Source organism: Scardinius erythrophthalmus (assembly GCF_964197995.2).
Source record: "Scardinius erythrophthalmus genome assembly, chromosome: 21".
In the NCBI taxonomy this organism is placed as follows: domain Eukaryota; kingdom Metazoa; phylum Chordata; class Actinopteri; order Cypriniformes; family Leuciscidae; genus Scardinius; species Scardinius erythrophthalmus.
Genome location: NC_138241.1, coordinates 21,506,519 through 21,522,737, shown reverse-complemented (window position 1 = coordinate 21,522,737; position 16,219 = coordinate 21,506,519). Strand labels below are relative to the sequence as shown.

General features: G+C 36.3%; 1 protein-coding gene across 1 annotated transcript; it reads left to right on the top strand.

The window, feature by feature from the left end:
• The first annotated feature begins 3,195 nt into the window (after positions 1–3,195).
• Positions 3,196–16,219, top strand: slc2a15a (solute carrier family 2 member 15a). Its single transcript, XM_081350376.1, has 12 exons — positions 3,196–3,255; positions 4,289–4,387; positions 5,766–5,926; positions 7,100–7,224; positions 7,310–7,455; positions 7,573–7,705; positions 8,604–8,791; positions 12,326–12,436; positions 13,429–13,530; positions 13,725–13,800; positions 15,454–15,581; positions 15,782–16,219. Exons 1-12 carry the CDS (start codon positions 3,211–3,213, stop codon positions 16,034–16,036), a joined length of 1,569 nt encoding a protein of 522 aa, XP_081206502.1. The 5' UTR covers positions 3,196–3,210; the 3' UTR covers positions 16,037–16,219.

Below are 16,219 nucleotides of genomic sequence, written 5' to 3'. Positions count from 1 at the left end.
TCATGTAAAATAAATATCCCTTTAAGAAAATAACGTTTTAATAATGTGAACAATTCTGTCTCAAGTATTTTTTTGTTATTTAATATAATTTCTTAGTACTTTTTAAATGTCACACCATAGGACACATTTACAGTACTGTTGAGTGAAAACGTGAAAAAAAATATGTGAATTCATTGGCAAAATGAGTGACCACTACTATTTTCTGAAACTGCAGTTTTCATACTCCATAAATATATGTATTTTTTCTTAAAAAGTTATGTTTTCTAAAAAAAGTACTTTTTCTTGGTCATTTGTCAACTAGGCCTACCCAATTAAAGTTCTGTTTAATAAAACCAATTTTGTCATTGTACTGTTTTGTTGTTGTGCCTTTTATTAAGAATAATAATGAAGCCACCATTCAAGCAATTGTCACCCCTGAATCGCTGCTAATCTGAAAGCAAAAATATCATTTGCACAGCCGCACGGGCATTGATAAGCGATTTAAAAGTGAGGTGGAAAAGAGGGGAAAACTCCAAAGTTGTTGTTTGATTAACATTAATGACAGACAGCAGCAGGTTCATTAGGCTGCCGTCACTTGCAGAGCTAAAACAAGGATCCAATATACTGTCACATGTGCGTTTTCTTTCTTAACCGTTTACATTCACTTAAGACATAACGAACTGTTTACATGAATACTCACCAAGACGGGCATTTTGACAATATGTATTTGGCTATGTATGTAAGCAGCAGAACAGAACTGAATTCGGGATTGCACACTGTCTGAGAGGTGCGTGCGAGTACGGCATTGTGTTCTTTTCCATGGCTTATTGCCCTTAACTCTCTTTTTAACATTATGCATTTCACACGTATGTAACAGTCATGTGTCCAGTCTATTCTCTACTATCTGCGTCAACCTAAAATGTTGACTTTATGAAACTTTTTGAAGAATTAAAACCATTCAGTTATCACAAGCCATTGTGATATGCATATCTTTGTATGTATTTGTGATAATTCAATAATTGCAATATAGCCTATTGTGCAGCTCTAATTTTAATTAAATAATAATAACAAAACAAATATAAAAAAATCAGGAACAGATCCTTGTGGATTCAGCCTGATTGTCCAAAATTATAATTCATCATGTTACACTCATCACTGTAGTGTTCAGTACTGAAATAGTACGTTTACATTTTATGCTGACTATAATGCAACGTGAATTAAAAGATTTCACTTCTCCTGAATTATACTGGATGAATAAGAAAACAAAATACAAGCAATGCAATAGTGGGGAGTCTGGAGACATCACAAAAACAGCAAACCTGTCATCTCTCAAACACCAAAATTATTGCTGATAGCAGACCCTGGTCCAAGCAAACACTAAACAGAACCTGCAACCAAGCTAGCAGTTCATATTCATAAACAACAGAACATTTACATATTACATTTCAAGTTTATATATCTTCCTATTTGGGTTGCCCCTAAGACTATGTACGGAGTTTTAAAACTTGATTTTCGCAAAGCAGCATGAGGTTGTTGATATGAGTCTTATGACAGATCAGTCAGATCCTGTAGGCCCGGAGGCAGACACAGGCCAGTGACAAAGATCTCTGGAACTTTCTGAGTTTCATGCATCAAAACGTGTCATCTTCATCATCACACTTGAACTAATAATAATCATATCAGTGTTAACTTGTGACTCAAACTCTACATATAACTTTGTTTGAATCTATTCAAACTAATTATAAATAAACACATAGGCTAAGAGACGAGGAACAGTATGTGAGCCAAGGAGCATGTCCGAATTCATAGTATTCATAAAAGTGTAGGCAAAAAGTTTCCAGATTAACTTCTGGTGAGATTAGCGCGCATCCACTGGAAACTTTACTATCCCATAAGGCCACGGAAGAGAATATGTAAATGGAAGTGAAGTCACACCTGACAAAATGAATGTACATCTGAATTTCATTCATACACATTCACACTAGGCTATAAGATATACTTTTTTGTAAATAGACTAGACAACACATCTTTCTAATGTAAAACATTCAGGAAGTAGCTGTAATCAAAGAGAGCCATCTTACACTGTCACCACTACTTTATTTCACCTCAGAGTTAAAGTCAACATTAATTGTCAATGTCATTCACAAGAATCACAACGCATAAGCATATTTAACAACAAAAGATATAGGACAGGACTTAAAGTCGCTATGAAATGGCAATAGTGACAGATCTTTTGCTCTGTATTGTTGTACACCCACCCAACACATAATTGAAAAATAAAAATGTAAAGCGGGGACTTCTATGTATCGGTTGTTGATTGAATTTTGAAATGTGGCCGTTGTATTCAAAATGGATGCGGATGAACGCGAGCGCAAGTGTTCAGCGGTCATTTTCACTGGAAGGCCCAATAATGACATTTTGCTTGAACATTACTCCCCCAAAAAAGAGAGAAAAAAACATGCTAAAACATATGCACAAATGAATTGTTCAATATCTATAACATGTTTTTTTAGAAAAAAGATAACGTTAGGTGAATTTTCATTTCATGCCAACTTTAACATTTTTATATTATATATATATATATATATATATATATATATATATATATATATATATATATTATATATATATATATATATATATATATATATATATATTATTTTTTTTATTATTATTTTTTTACTATCTCCTCATTGAGTTTACTGAATTGACACTAGTGGCATTCAATAACGCTTATGTAGCCTACTCATCTATTCTAAATCGATTGATACACCAAACCGTTTATGAATATCGCCTTGTTGCTCCCCGTGCTGTCTTTCTGGATTACTTACTATATGATTCTCCGTAGTTCCATCATTCTAGTGAGCGCAGACCTTGTAAATTCACTTAGCTAATTGATTTCAGCAGGAATCACGTTGCTGACTGTCATGTGATTGTACAAGCTTGGCCTTGTTAAGAGACTCGCGCCTTCAGGTCGGAAGTGCAGCGCGGGAAGCGCGCGTGCAGGACAGGACTGATGAGATGAGCGGCCTCCTCGCTGTCAATCATACGATGTTTTGGCTGTCAATCCAGTGTGACCACACCCTCATGTCCGCTATGACCACACCTTCATTTCGAAAGATGAAGTCGGTGGAGAAGCCGGTAGCCCTAAAAGACGGCCAGTAGTAACTAACTAAACTTAACTCACACGGTTTATCACAAGAAGTCTTGTAGCCTATAAACAACTTTAAAATGGCCGAAGAAGTGTTAATTACGAGTCCAGGCAAAATAACGTCGGTAAGTAGACTATTTTATTACTTTAAATTGTGTTATTTTGTTATAAATATGAGTAGGCCTATGTTTTGTAACCTCTCCTAACTTATTTGTTTTCGTTCTAGTTGTCTTATCATCCTTTTAAAACGTATTCTGATTGTCATATATGCCTCAAATAGCAGAATACTTTATTAAAGTTTATTTTAGTAGGTTGTTGAAGTTTGGTTGATTAAGGTTTTGTAATAACGTTAATAGTTTTTAAAATGTATTGTAATATTAATAATATTTAATGTAATCAATGTGTCACATTTGTCTTTTGTAAGAAATGGTGTGTAGAACAAAGAAAAGCCATTAAGTTAATGTCACAAGACATTTTCTCAACAACTTCCCTCACATGTAGGACTATACATAAGCAACTGCATCTGACCACTTAGTGAACAAATTAAGTTTTCCACTCATGATCTGAAGTGTAACGACCACTGAAGTCACACTATGAGAAAGCTATTCTCTCCTCATCTGACCTAAACTATGCTCCAACATTTTAAAGGTATAGCGGAGGATGTTTTACTTCGGGTAGTGTAAACTATTGGTCCTCCTAATTGTCAATCATTCTGGTGAATCAATCAAACTTTTCAAAAAGTGGAGAGGGCGGGTCTTATCTAAAATTTGGAAAGATCCTCCGCTATACCTTTAAGATCAATAGAATAGAATATAATGTTTTTAAACTTAAATATATTTGTTTATAAAACTAAACATGTGTGCCACATGCATTTAATGTAAGCCTGTTATGTAATTAGCAATATGTATCTGAATTTAAAGAAAAGTCAATAATTGTTTCATTTCTGATTTAGTTCTTCCAAAGCACACTAAGAATGTCTGAGATTACTTCTGAATGTGATTCTATATCATCAGGTCTTCATGTGCTCATAGTTTCTTTCGAAGCTTTTTTTAAAAAGAAAAACTAAAGAAACAACAGAGATAGTTTGCTGCTTTAAGGAAAAATGGAGGAAAATTGCAGCTCATGGTCCATACATATTTGCTCTTTTCTTTTTAATAGCATCTTACCTCATCTCTGCTGGCAGTGGCTTTCCTGACCTCCTTTGGTAGCTCAATGCTCTATGGATACAACTTAGCTGTGGTCAACTCTCCTGCTGGGGTAAGAGCTCATTTACATACTCAATACCTTGATTGAAAAACTTGAGCAGTTGAAAAACTGCTCATCAAAAAAAGATAATAAGTAGACAACATAACCGATACATTTCCATTCATCACAAAAAAGTGTCTTCCCGTAGAGAGATGCATGTCATGTTAGAATAAACAAAGTGGCCTGAACAGAGTCTCTACTTACGCAAGATCTCAGAGAATGTTGATTTAACACAATTCTATGCATTCTAGACATTTTTGTTGTAGTGTGTAAAATTAAATTGAAGGAGTTGTGGGATAATATAAGTATTAATATAACTGTATATTTAATATATAATATAAGTGTGTGTATATATATAATCTCTTTAGGCTTTCTCCATAAACTTGAAGAAACAAAGTGTTGATGCCTTATTTTAATATTTTATAGATGACTCAGTTAGATGTTATTTGTTCATCTTGGCTTGTCAGGCATTTTGTTCTGCAGTGGTTGCCTCTAGCAGCTCTTCATGTATATAAGTAGGGACCTATTTGCCCTGCCCCATTAGCCTGTTAATGATGAAAATATTTAAATTTTCCTGTCTGGTCTCCTGACTGGCTGTTATATACCCTATTTAAGTTGCTTTGTTTTGTGCTGTTTTTCTTGGAACATCACATGCTAATGAAGAGGATTCAAACAGAAATACAAAAATTACTGCTGAAATGGTTATTTATTTTTATTTATTTATTTAGCCTATTTTTGAAGCAGAAGCTCAATCAATGTTATCGGTAATCTAGATCTTTTTTTAAACTCAGTTTTAGTTCAGTTGAGAAAAATGTAAATACTGGTGTCCTCAAAAGTCTATTAAATGGTACTGCAGTGTCCAAGCTTGAGTTCATTTGGAATGGGAAAAGAAAAGGTACATAAACTGTAATTAAATTAGACTGTGACCTTAAAGTAGGCTTGTGTGCAGAAAAGTGAGTGAGTGACATAGAATGAAAAAGAGAGAGAAGAGCTTTTTACAAAACAGAGGCTTGTAAGTCCATGTAGATAGGTGTGTCTCACTGAACAGAAGCTTGAAATATGAAAAGTTGTTGAAATTTGGAATGGCTGGTCATGATGCATCTCTGTACATGAATTTTCTTCAGGCGATGAAGTTCTTCTCACGGGGCATATGGACTACTATTATGAAACTTTTATAGTTATTTTTATTTTTTATTTTGTAGTGTTAAAATCCTTTTAACTTACAATACAAGGTAAAAAACAAAATAGTCTTCAAAAATTCCACTGAAAAGGATGCCCAACAGTTTTTCAACAGTATGGTGAAGAGTAAATGCTAACAGGATTTTTTTGTGAAATATTTACTTTAATTTCTCTGTTTCTCTCTATCTCTCCATTTCCCTGTCTCTCACAGTACATTAAAGACTTCTATAACCGTACAGTGGTAAGTCGTAATGGAACTGGACTAAACGAGGAGGCCCTGACGCTCATGTATTCTCTCACCGTTTCTGTGTTTGCGATTGGAGGCCTGGTCGGCTCTTTGATGGTGGGCACGCTGGTCACCAAATTTGGAAGGTAAGTCAGGAGGAGACCCATAACATCTGGCATAGTGTGGTCACTGGTCTCTCTACCAGAAATTCCTCTGAGTGTCAAGGCCACCGAGGTATATTCTTTCTCATCTGTCACCCCACCTGACCTCTCTGACAGCACTGAATGACTTTGCCTTTGCCTTGTAAATGGCCTTGTTTGTACTCTGGAAAAGAGCAGACATTTTGTTCAGTCCACTAGGCTCCGGACATCTTTGTTCCTGATTAGTTCAACCAAAAATAAAAATGCTATCATCATTTACTCAAAATGTTGTTGAATGACTGACTTATTCCATGGAACACTAATTTTGAACAACACACTGGTCGATTTTCAATGCAATTACAGTGAATGGAGAATATAGAGCTTAAAAAACAAGACAAAAGCACAATGAAAGTATCATAAAAGTTGTCCATGTGATTTATATTCCAAGTCTTCTGATGTCAAACAATAGCTCTGTCTTGGGACCACTTTTATGGTACTTTATGATGCTTTCTGTCCTTTTTGAAGCTTGAATGCTTCTGTCTGCATTCTTTGTAATTGTATGGAAATGAGCTACTAGTACATTATTCAGATCCAGCCCCCCAGTCAGATATGTTTGGAACAAAATCAGGATGAGTAAATAATGACCGGATTTTTTTTATGGCCACAGACAGAATTTTTATATCTGTGGCAGCATGCAGTATTATTGTATAGTGACTAAACTGTTTAATTAACCAGTTTCTAACTATGTGCGCTATGTTAGCCATAGCTTACACTTCTATTTCGTGCTCTCCAAGGAGTCTGGAAGTCCTCCTGTCTAGTCTGTTCTGAGTGTCTATGAGTGGCGCCACAAGATTTGACTGCAGACATTTAAATGCAAATGAAAGACGATGATTCATGATCCTATTTATTGTTCTAATCAATTTCAGTCCAGCAAAATGTTTTATAGCAGTAAGGTGATCATAACGCAGAACACGGTGCAGCCGTCTGTAAATCAGGGGGAAAGTTTACAACTTGATAGAACTAATCAAGAAATGCAGCTATTTCACCCAGCAGCACTGTCATGGAACATCAGTTATCTGGTTTTGATAGTTAAACTCCCAGGTGTCCGGATATCAAGCATGACTGTCCTAGCTTAATGAGCAGTGCCAGAGCAGGACTTCACAAGGTTTGCTTTTGCAGGAAAGGAACAGTGGTAAACTCCACTGTACTGGTGTTCATAGCAGCATCTTTCATGGGATTCAGCAGGATCTGCAGCTCGCCCGAAATGGTCATCTTTGGTCGTTTTGTCACAGGAATACATTCAGGTATGTCCCAACTGAAAAAAAAGCATGTATAGCAAAATAAGACATGAATGGACTCTGATATGCTTTCCTCATCTCCATCTTCCAGGTATCTCTCTTAGCGTGGTGCCCATGTACCTTGGAGAGATCGCTCCCAAAAACCTGAGAGGCTTCCTGGGGCTCATGCCCAGCATTTTCATTTGTGCTGGGGTTTTCTCAGCTCAAATCTTGGGCCTGCATGAACTTTTGGGGAAGGTGCAACAGCATACTTAACTTCTATAATCTATTTAACATCATACAGTTACATTTTCATAAAAGTTATGAAATAGAGTTCAGCATTCTGTTTTAATTTGTGCTTTTTTTTCTTGACAGGAGGAGCACTGGCCACTGTTTCTCTCTCTTGTGGTTGTCCCTACCTTTATCCAGCTGATGTTGTTACCGTGGTTTCCAGAAAGTCCACGCTACCTGTTGATTGAGAAGCACAATGTTCATGCCACTATCACTGGTGAGAGAAATGATCTTGAGTAAGAATTTGAGGCATTTAGGTATATTTCAAAAGATGAATCTCTCTATTGATGGTGTAATCCTATTCAGCCATCAAATCTAACATGAATTAAAAAAAATAATACATTATATGCTATAGATCAACTTATTAATCAGTATTTTTGTCTTGATTTTGAACTAAGTTTATTTTTCTTACTACGCTGGCATTTTTAAAGCATAAATCTAACAAAGTATATTGAAAATATATTCATTATATATATTTGGTTACACTTTATTTTAAGATGTCATTGTTACAGTGTAATTATATATTTAAGTACTGAGTAATATCAAGCAACTACATGTACTTACTATAGGGTTCGGGTAGGATTAGGATTTGGTTGAGGGTTAGTTGCATGTAATTATGCATAATTTACTGTTATTACTATTGTAAGGACACTGTAAAATAAAGTGTTACCATATTTTTATATATATCATTAATATATATTATCATTATAAATATTTTTTTATTTTTTGCTTAAAAAAGAACAAACAATGGGATAAAATAAATTTAAATCAACATGTTCTGATAGTCTTAATATCTTGAGTTAATTTATTTTGTTTTAAGGGTGATGAGATATTTTTACTGGAAAATAAGACAAAATTCTGATTAAGAAATTATTATTTTGCAGTATAGTCACACATTCTTTCATTGACACGTAGGAGGGTGATTGTTGCCATGAGATGAGTATAACAGTGTATATATTATTTGTTTTATTTTGTTCATGGGTCATGCTTAAGTTGGGTATGTGGTGGGAATGGCATGACTGGGATATTGTACAGTGACAAAAAAGGCACCTCATGTTAAATCTTTGATATAATAAAGATTAAACCAATATCTTGTGTTCTCTTTGTTGGTACAGCCTTGAAATGGTACAGAACCAAATGCAACATCCAAGCAGAGATAGAGGAGATGCAGGAGGAGCAACGCTCTCTCTCTTCAGTTGAAACCGTGTCTGTCTGGCAGCTACTACTGGACCAAACAGTTCGCTGGCAGGTCCTGTCTGTTGTGGTCATCAACATCGGTATGCAGCTGTCTGGCATTGATGCGGTAAGGTTAACGTGCTGGTTTAAATGTAGAGCTGACTACACTGCATGTTTTGAGATTGCTTGTTGTACCTGCTCCTTCCCTATAATAGAAAGGTGATGATATGAACACAGCGAACAGTGATGGGATCTGGGTATGGCGAGTATTTAGCCTCTAAAGCAGGGGTGGGGAACGTCCGGTTTGATGCGGCCCGCGAGTCAATTCCTCCCAAAAAAACAACAAAAAAACTTCAGAAACAAAAATCTCAGCAATTACTTTCCCTGTGATAGAAAACACAAAATAGGCAAAGTGGCAAGCAGCACGAGTCCACGAGCCGTGGAAGCAGGGCGTGGCCAGTAGCGCGAGAGTTAATGAGTCACCTGCGCGCCGCACCGGTTTCAAGTTTCTCACGGATGAGCTTCGGGGCGCATAAAAGGATCGGAACGAAGACAGCGGAGGACCATGCATGGACTTTACTGTGTGTGCGTGTGTTGCGTGTGTGTGTTGCATGTGCGTGTGTCTGGTAGTCGTCCACGAGGGGCTGCTGCTTTTACTTTCGTTTTGTCATTTGCGTATTAAAGTGGAATGAGTGGCCGACTAAAAGTGGAATGAGTGGCCGACAGCAAGTAGAATGTGTGGCCGACTAAAAAAATTATTTTAACTGCAACCCAATTTGTCTAGATCTGTATTATTTCCATTGTATAATGAGCTTAAATATTGCGCAGTCGTGTGATTTAGTCTGCTTGATTAACATTATTCCAATGTATTCCTATTTAACTCTGATATGTAGCCTATATATATATATAAGGTCCTGAATGTGTTGGAATATTTCACTAGCATCAGCCTTTTCACAGTTTGTATCACTCCGCTTGTCTGTGTTTGCACAACTTGCATCATTAAGCCAGTAGGTGGTGAGAAGTGACTGTCTTTATGAGTGAACAATTGAAATTTAATTGAACTGATTTAATAGTGCCAAAAACATTGATTAACTCAAGAAAGAAACAAGTTGCTGAAACCAATCTTTAATGCTAAAAAGTTTACATCTATGCAAAATAATCCTTGAAAGATTTCTCATTTAAGGCCATTCCTGTTTGGAATATGTGATTGTGTATTGTCAACAATAAGCAGAAACATTTTGCATTTCCATTTTCTAGTGTGGATCATTCATTTCAACATTTATCCTCATTCTCATGTTTAAGAATCTGTTATCTTGACAAATAATTTATGCTACTGCCCACTGATATGCTTTTAAAGCTATTGTTATCAAAAAATGTTGGCCTTCAAACACCTTAAAATGCACATATGTAGGTCAGAGAAATCAAAATTTTCTAGGGGGAGCATGCCCCCGAACCCCCCTAACTACCTCACATTTGAATGCGAGGTAATTTGTCTGTGAGGTAAAGTGGGCTGGTGTGGCTACAGTGCCAGGACTGAATTTTTTAACCAGTCTGCCCCCCTGCATATAGGCCTAAAATATACATTATTCTCTGTATCGAATCATGTTATCTTGTTACCCACCCCCAGCCCCTGATGTTTCGGGCTCAGCTCCTGATGTTTTTAAAACCTAGAAACGCCCCTGCTCATTACAATGGCCCTTAAAGAATGTTAAAAAATTGTAAATGGCCCTTGATAGGAAAAAGGTTCCCCACCCCTGCTCTAAAGCCTCACAAAATTTCTTCCAACATCAAATAAAAAGCAGGAAACTAAGGGTACGTTTACACCACAATGATATGCTTAAAATGGAGAAGTTTTTATTTTGAGTTTTCCACGTACAGATCACACCATTGTCAAAACAATCCCCATTCACACGGATCCAAAACAGCCTCTAAAGTGAGTTCAACCTGTGCAGCAGAGCATTTGCTATGGGCCAGAATTTAAAGTGGCTAAAGAGCCCTCATTTCTTTATTCATCAGAATACTTCATTTAAAATACTTAACTGCAGATTAATTATTCAGATGATTAAGAGGACAGCGCTGACATAAACCTCACTCTTTATCCATCAGAGCTTAACAAATTAAAAAAAAAAAATTCATGAAATGTTTATGGAATCTAAATTGCACTACTCTGCTACAGCAATAAATATAAGCTATTATTCAAGCAAATTAGATGTATTTTTTAATTGTTACATCGTTAAAAGGGTGATTATGGTGATTTGGCAGATCTTTTTTGATATATAAACGTTCCCCTTTAAATCAGATCTAACAATTTAACTATTAGCTTGTGATTCCAGAAAAGGATAGCTTTTCTTTTTCTTAGTAGTAGTTTGATGGTATAGTTTTGAAGTTGACACCTGTCAGCTGACACCGTCCCTTTAAAGTTGCCTCTGTATTGTTCTTTTATGGCATCTGTATTATGACCAGAATCGGGGTTATGAATAGGAATTCTGATGCATCTCAGCAAAAACACTATGTGCTGTTAAAGATCTTCTCCCAAAGGAACTGTGCAAAGCTTTCTAGCATCACATTTAAAGGTTTTACCAGTGTGACATGCTATAGAATTATTAGTTTTAATTGTTTTCTTTAAAAATGTCTTTTAATTGTATTATTGCCCTGAAATGTTGTTGGTGGCAGATTAATTGTTCATGTAATAATGAGGATAATGACCAATAGAGAGCTCATTACCAGGCCCACACAGAATCCGTGAGCCCAGAACTCATTCGAAAAGTTATACATATTCCTCACTCCTTGCTTTTTGTTTAACGCATCAGATTCTGCAGAATTCCACAGATTATCTCCCAAAATCAGTAGAAAAAATGCTGAAAAAAAGTCTGCACATTCCATCGCAATTTCTATTTCTGCCATGTGTTCATCTCATCTAATTTTAAAACCTCACAAAGGCTATAAATAAAAGCTATAATCCCAGTGGCGATTCATCAATTTAATTAATTTACTGACATTGACATTCATTCCACTGACCATGATAATGTGTGTGACTTGCATTATTCAGTTAGCCTGGCCTTTACAGAGGTTATTATGAAATAAATAAATAAATAAAAATTGCTTGCTGGACAACAGAACAGCATATCCTTACAGTTTCATATGGCTGCAAAGCTGAAATATCAGTATTGTCTTTTTAACTACTGTACTTAAAAACTCTCTGAGCCTCTTTTGCAAATTCATAGTAACTTTAAGTCCCCAAAACATATTCTTGAACTGCTGATGTCAAATCCAAGTAGGACTATCCAGGTTTGCCCTATGGGGTTTGAACATCAAATTTGAATATTAAATGACATTGACTGTAGGGCCCTTAGGTGGCAGGTGACCCTGTGAGCGTCTGTGTGTGTATTCAGTGTAAATGGGGCTGACAGGTGGTGAGTCTTGGCTGACTTCAGCATGAGCAGCAGGAGAGAGGCAGGCCGTGAGTGTCCTCTGCAGTCCCAGCAGCTCTCAAACCGTCTGTGTTCTCTCTGATTACCCCCCTGCCTAACCTCACACACAGCCCTCCAGCTCTCAAATTGAATCTAAAGTGTTGTATGCCGTAACCGCTCGCAGTCACGATATGCCACCTGTACAAGCCAAAATCACTATCCTTCCACTTACCTTCTCATGTTCTCCCCAGATCTGGTTTTACACCAACGACATCTTTGAGAACGCTGGAATCCCAGCCCCTGAGATCCAGTACACCACTGTAGGAACTGGAGCTATAGAGATCATTGCAGGCCTCATAGGGGTGAGTTTTCATAAACATAGCATATTACATAAACATAAAAAAAACTTAAATCAGTATATTCTTATATCAATCATATATCATACAACAATCCCTAAATATCTTGTATGATTTTGCTTCTCGTGTACATTTATTTTGTTTTAAGAATGATTAGATATAGTACACCACTGTAGGAACTGAAGCTATAGAGATTGTTGAAGGCCCCATAGGGGTGAGTTTTCATAATCTACCGATTCGTTCACAGAGTCGAATGTGAAAATTGTCTGTTTCAATTATTGATAGTGGAAAAAGACTATCTGACAAGGTTATATAGTGACGCAAAATAGTTTATTAGACATCACTTGGTCTATTACTACACTAGAGTTGCTACATTTGAGAAAGAACATCTTTTCATATCTCAATCATTTTCATTTAGCTTTGCCCTCAATCTTTCTCAGCTCACGTTGTGTATTTTTCTGCTTTGACACTCATAAAAAAACACTGTATAAGATGAGCGTTAGAGTGAGTGATGTGTCTTGTTTTTGCCGCCTCCTTCCTTGGGTCACATCTCAGAGCTGTAATGAAGGCCAGATACAGTCCTCTTGCTCTCTCCCAGTTGCGTCGCTTAGCCAGGATTTAGTGATGAACCAGCAGCAACCGGAGAGAAAGAGGCACACTGTTAGTCAGAAGAACTCATTGCTGTCAGTGTCAATTGGCCTTCACTCGGGAGGCGAATGGCACACAAGAGGAACGCTAGAGATTGGTTATAAAATTACAGCTATTCATTCTTATGTCAGCTTCACCCGCCTTTAAGTCAACAGTGCACAGCTTTAGCGCTCAATTTTAGCAGCATTTAATGAAAAAACAGGGTTCCACTTTATGCTTTTACAACATTTGCTTTCAAAAAATCACCAAAAGCCATCCTTTCAAGACAGCAGTTACTGATTAATCTGATCAAGACTAAAAGGAAGTGCCTATTGTGAACATCCACATTACATCTCTTGTTTTTCCTTCAGTGTTTCACCATTGAGCGTCTTGGGCGAAGGCCATTGATAATTGGAGGTTTTGGTGTCATGGGAATTTGTTGTGCTGGGATAACACTGTCTCTCATTCTTCAAGTAAGTAAAACATAATCAAAGTGAAAAATACTTAAATCTATCCTGAATTAAATTTAAATTGCACTGCCCTTTGAAATAACTCTTAGCAAATATTTGGGCAAGCTAGAGTGTCGTTATTTTGCACGTGATTGGTTTATAACACTTTTATTATCTTTACATCATTTAATCAACATTTCCTATTATCATATTTTCAGATACATGTGCCTTTCATGAAATATGTGAGTGTGGGGTGTGTGGTGGGTATAATCGCTGGGTTCTGTATTGGACCAGGTGAGCTTTTTTGTGTCTCTCACCCTTTCTTCTTTTAATCTACATCTAAAGTAATCTTCTGCATGGCTACATCACCTTAAGTTATGCTCAGACCTATTCAGTAAAGCACTGCTTCAATTGGATGAGTAGTTGCCTGCTCTTTGACCCTGAATTCCCAGATGACGTCTTCAAATAGTGAAATAGCGACACCTGGGGGAAGAATTTTGAAAAGCAAGAGCTTAGACCTCAATATATGTTTGAGAATTAGATGGTGTTGTCATATACAGTATATTCATTTTACAAAGAGATTATATTTTGTCCATATTTTCCATATGTTTACATATTATCTGTTCAGAATAGTTTAACGACTTTCGAACTTTGAGAAATAAGTAGTTTCATATGTATTTGTTTTTGTTATATTTATTATTTATTGTTATTTATGTATGCTTGTTAGTGTATATATATTATACTTGTTATTTATGTATTTCAATAAACATTAAGTATTTAATAAACATTGTTCAACCAAATTCACTAGGATTAATGCTATCTAGCATTATTAATCCATTAAGAGATTTTTTTACATTGTATTGTACATATTTTTCATAACTTTTTTAAAAAATTAGATTGAAATTATAAAAAAAAATACTAACTTAGATGTTACATAAAAAATGAAAATATACTTTTCTGTAAGCACACATAATCAGAAGATACATTGTTCCAATACAGATTTATTGAGTTTCTTAGTTTACACAAAAATGTGTGATCATGAATCACATTTTTTCATTTAAAAATATTTGATTATTGTTAGACAGAACAGATAATAGTGTACACGTATCTTAGAAATCTAGACCGAATTAAATTAAACTGATATAGTGATGATAAATTGTACTGTTGAGAAGATATTGGCATTTTAAAGAGTTTCGAAGATCAAAGTATGAAAGTGTGTACTTCCCTCTATTAGTGCTGAATGAGCATGAGAATCATAGTTTATGCGCACAATAAGAACAGAGAGGAGTAGCTCTGCTACAGTGATGAATGAGACTAGAAGTGCTTTACTGAGTTGATGCATTATCCAACCCAACTCCAAAATCTATAATTCATTCTCAGGCCCCAGTCTCAATCGGTGTAATTACGTCTTTAATTAGGATTTTTTATGGCTCATTGTTCATAAACAATGATGAATATGGCTTTTTAAGACAAAATCTTGCATGAACAATGAATTACAAGCAGAGTTCCTTATCAATTTAACTGCAGCATGCCTCCTGCTGCAATTATCACGCACAAATAATGAAGCCATCGCTTGGCTTGTTCCTGAATTCATTACATTTGAAATAACACCTTGTGCCTCCTTATTTTTCACTTGTAACCAAAAGGGATTAGAACTTAAGCAGTGGAACAATCTCTGCTTCCTGCATATTGAGATAACGAGCTCTTCATAAAGCTAGTTTATTATCCTCCCTCCAAGAACTGTTGCACTACAGTAGAGCAGAGCGTACATGCATGTGCATAAAAGTGCATTCATAATATTATGCTTTTATGCATTATATTAGGCTAAAAAAATATGACAGTTCTAGGTTTCACAGTACTTTTTCTCTGACATGAAGTTCGGTTATTAAACATGAAAAATAAACATGCTGTCATGATATACCATTAATACGGATGTGTCTGTTTTAGCGGGTGTTCCGTTCCTGATCACCGCTGAGCTCTTCAAGCAATCCCATCGTCCTGCCGCATACACCGTGGGAGGGTCTCTTAACTGGATGTCAAACTTCACCATCGGCTTCATCTTTCCGTTCCTTCAGGTATCGTATTTATATAGCGCAGTTGAAGCTAAGGGTACACAGTGTATAATCAGAAAAGGGTTTTCCAGGATTGAGGTCACCTTGTGCATTGAAAACATTTGTCAAAGTCAATCAGTGTGAAATTCAATCATCTTCATTTAATTCAGCTGCTTTAAAAAGGAATAACTTAGTTTGCATTCCATCCTATTTCTCTGCTACAGATGTCTGCTGGGTCCTACTGCTATCTGGTGTTCTGTTCCGTGTGTCTGGCAGTGGCCATCTACGTATACTTTGTTATTCCTGAAACTAAAAATAAGACGTTTGTAGAGATTAGTCAGATGTTTGCTACTAAAGAGGCTGTGGAAGAGAGCCAGGCCCTCACTCACCCAGACCAGCTCAAACTGAAAAAGATGAATGGATATGGATCACTTGAGAATGGTTCACTTGAATTCGACAGCTCTTCTTCCTGTCCTTGAACTCAGATGAAAGCAAACAATGCATAAGAAAGGTTTAGGGATTAGATCAACTCTAATCATATCGATTATCATCCATGCAATAAAAGCCTGACTGAAAGGCTCGGTCATGCACCTAGTGAATATTACTTTTATGCGCGATGGGCTCAGACTGCAAGATGGTCCATTCCTCTTCATAACAAAACT

Bases quoted from the DNA above. Each gene is read 5' to 3' on its own strand.
- slc2a15a (XM_081350376.1), top strand. From the start codon at position 3,211: ATGGCCGAAGAAGTGTTAATTACGAGTCCAGGCAAAATAACGTCG. The intron at 7,456-7,572 runs GTGCAACAGCAT...TTTTCTTGACAG, and splicing joins TGCATGAACTTTTGGGGAAG to GAGGAGCACTGGCCACTGTT. The intron at 15,582-15,781 runs GTATCGTATTTA...TCTCTGCTACAG, and splicing joins TCATCTTTCCGTTCCTTCAG to ATGTCTGCTGGGTCCTACTG.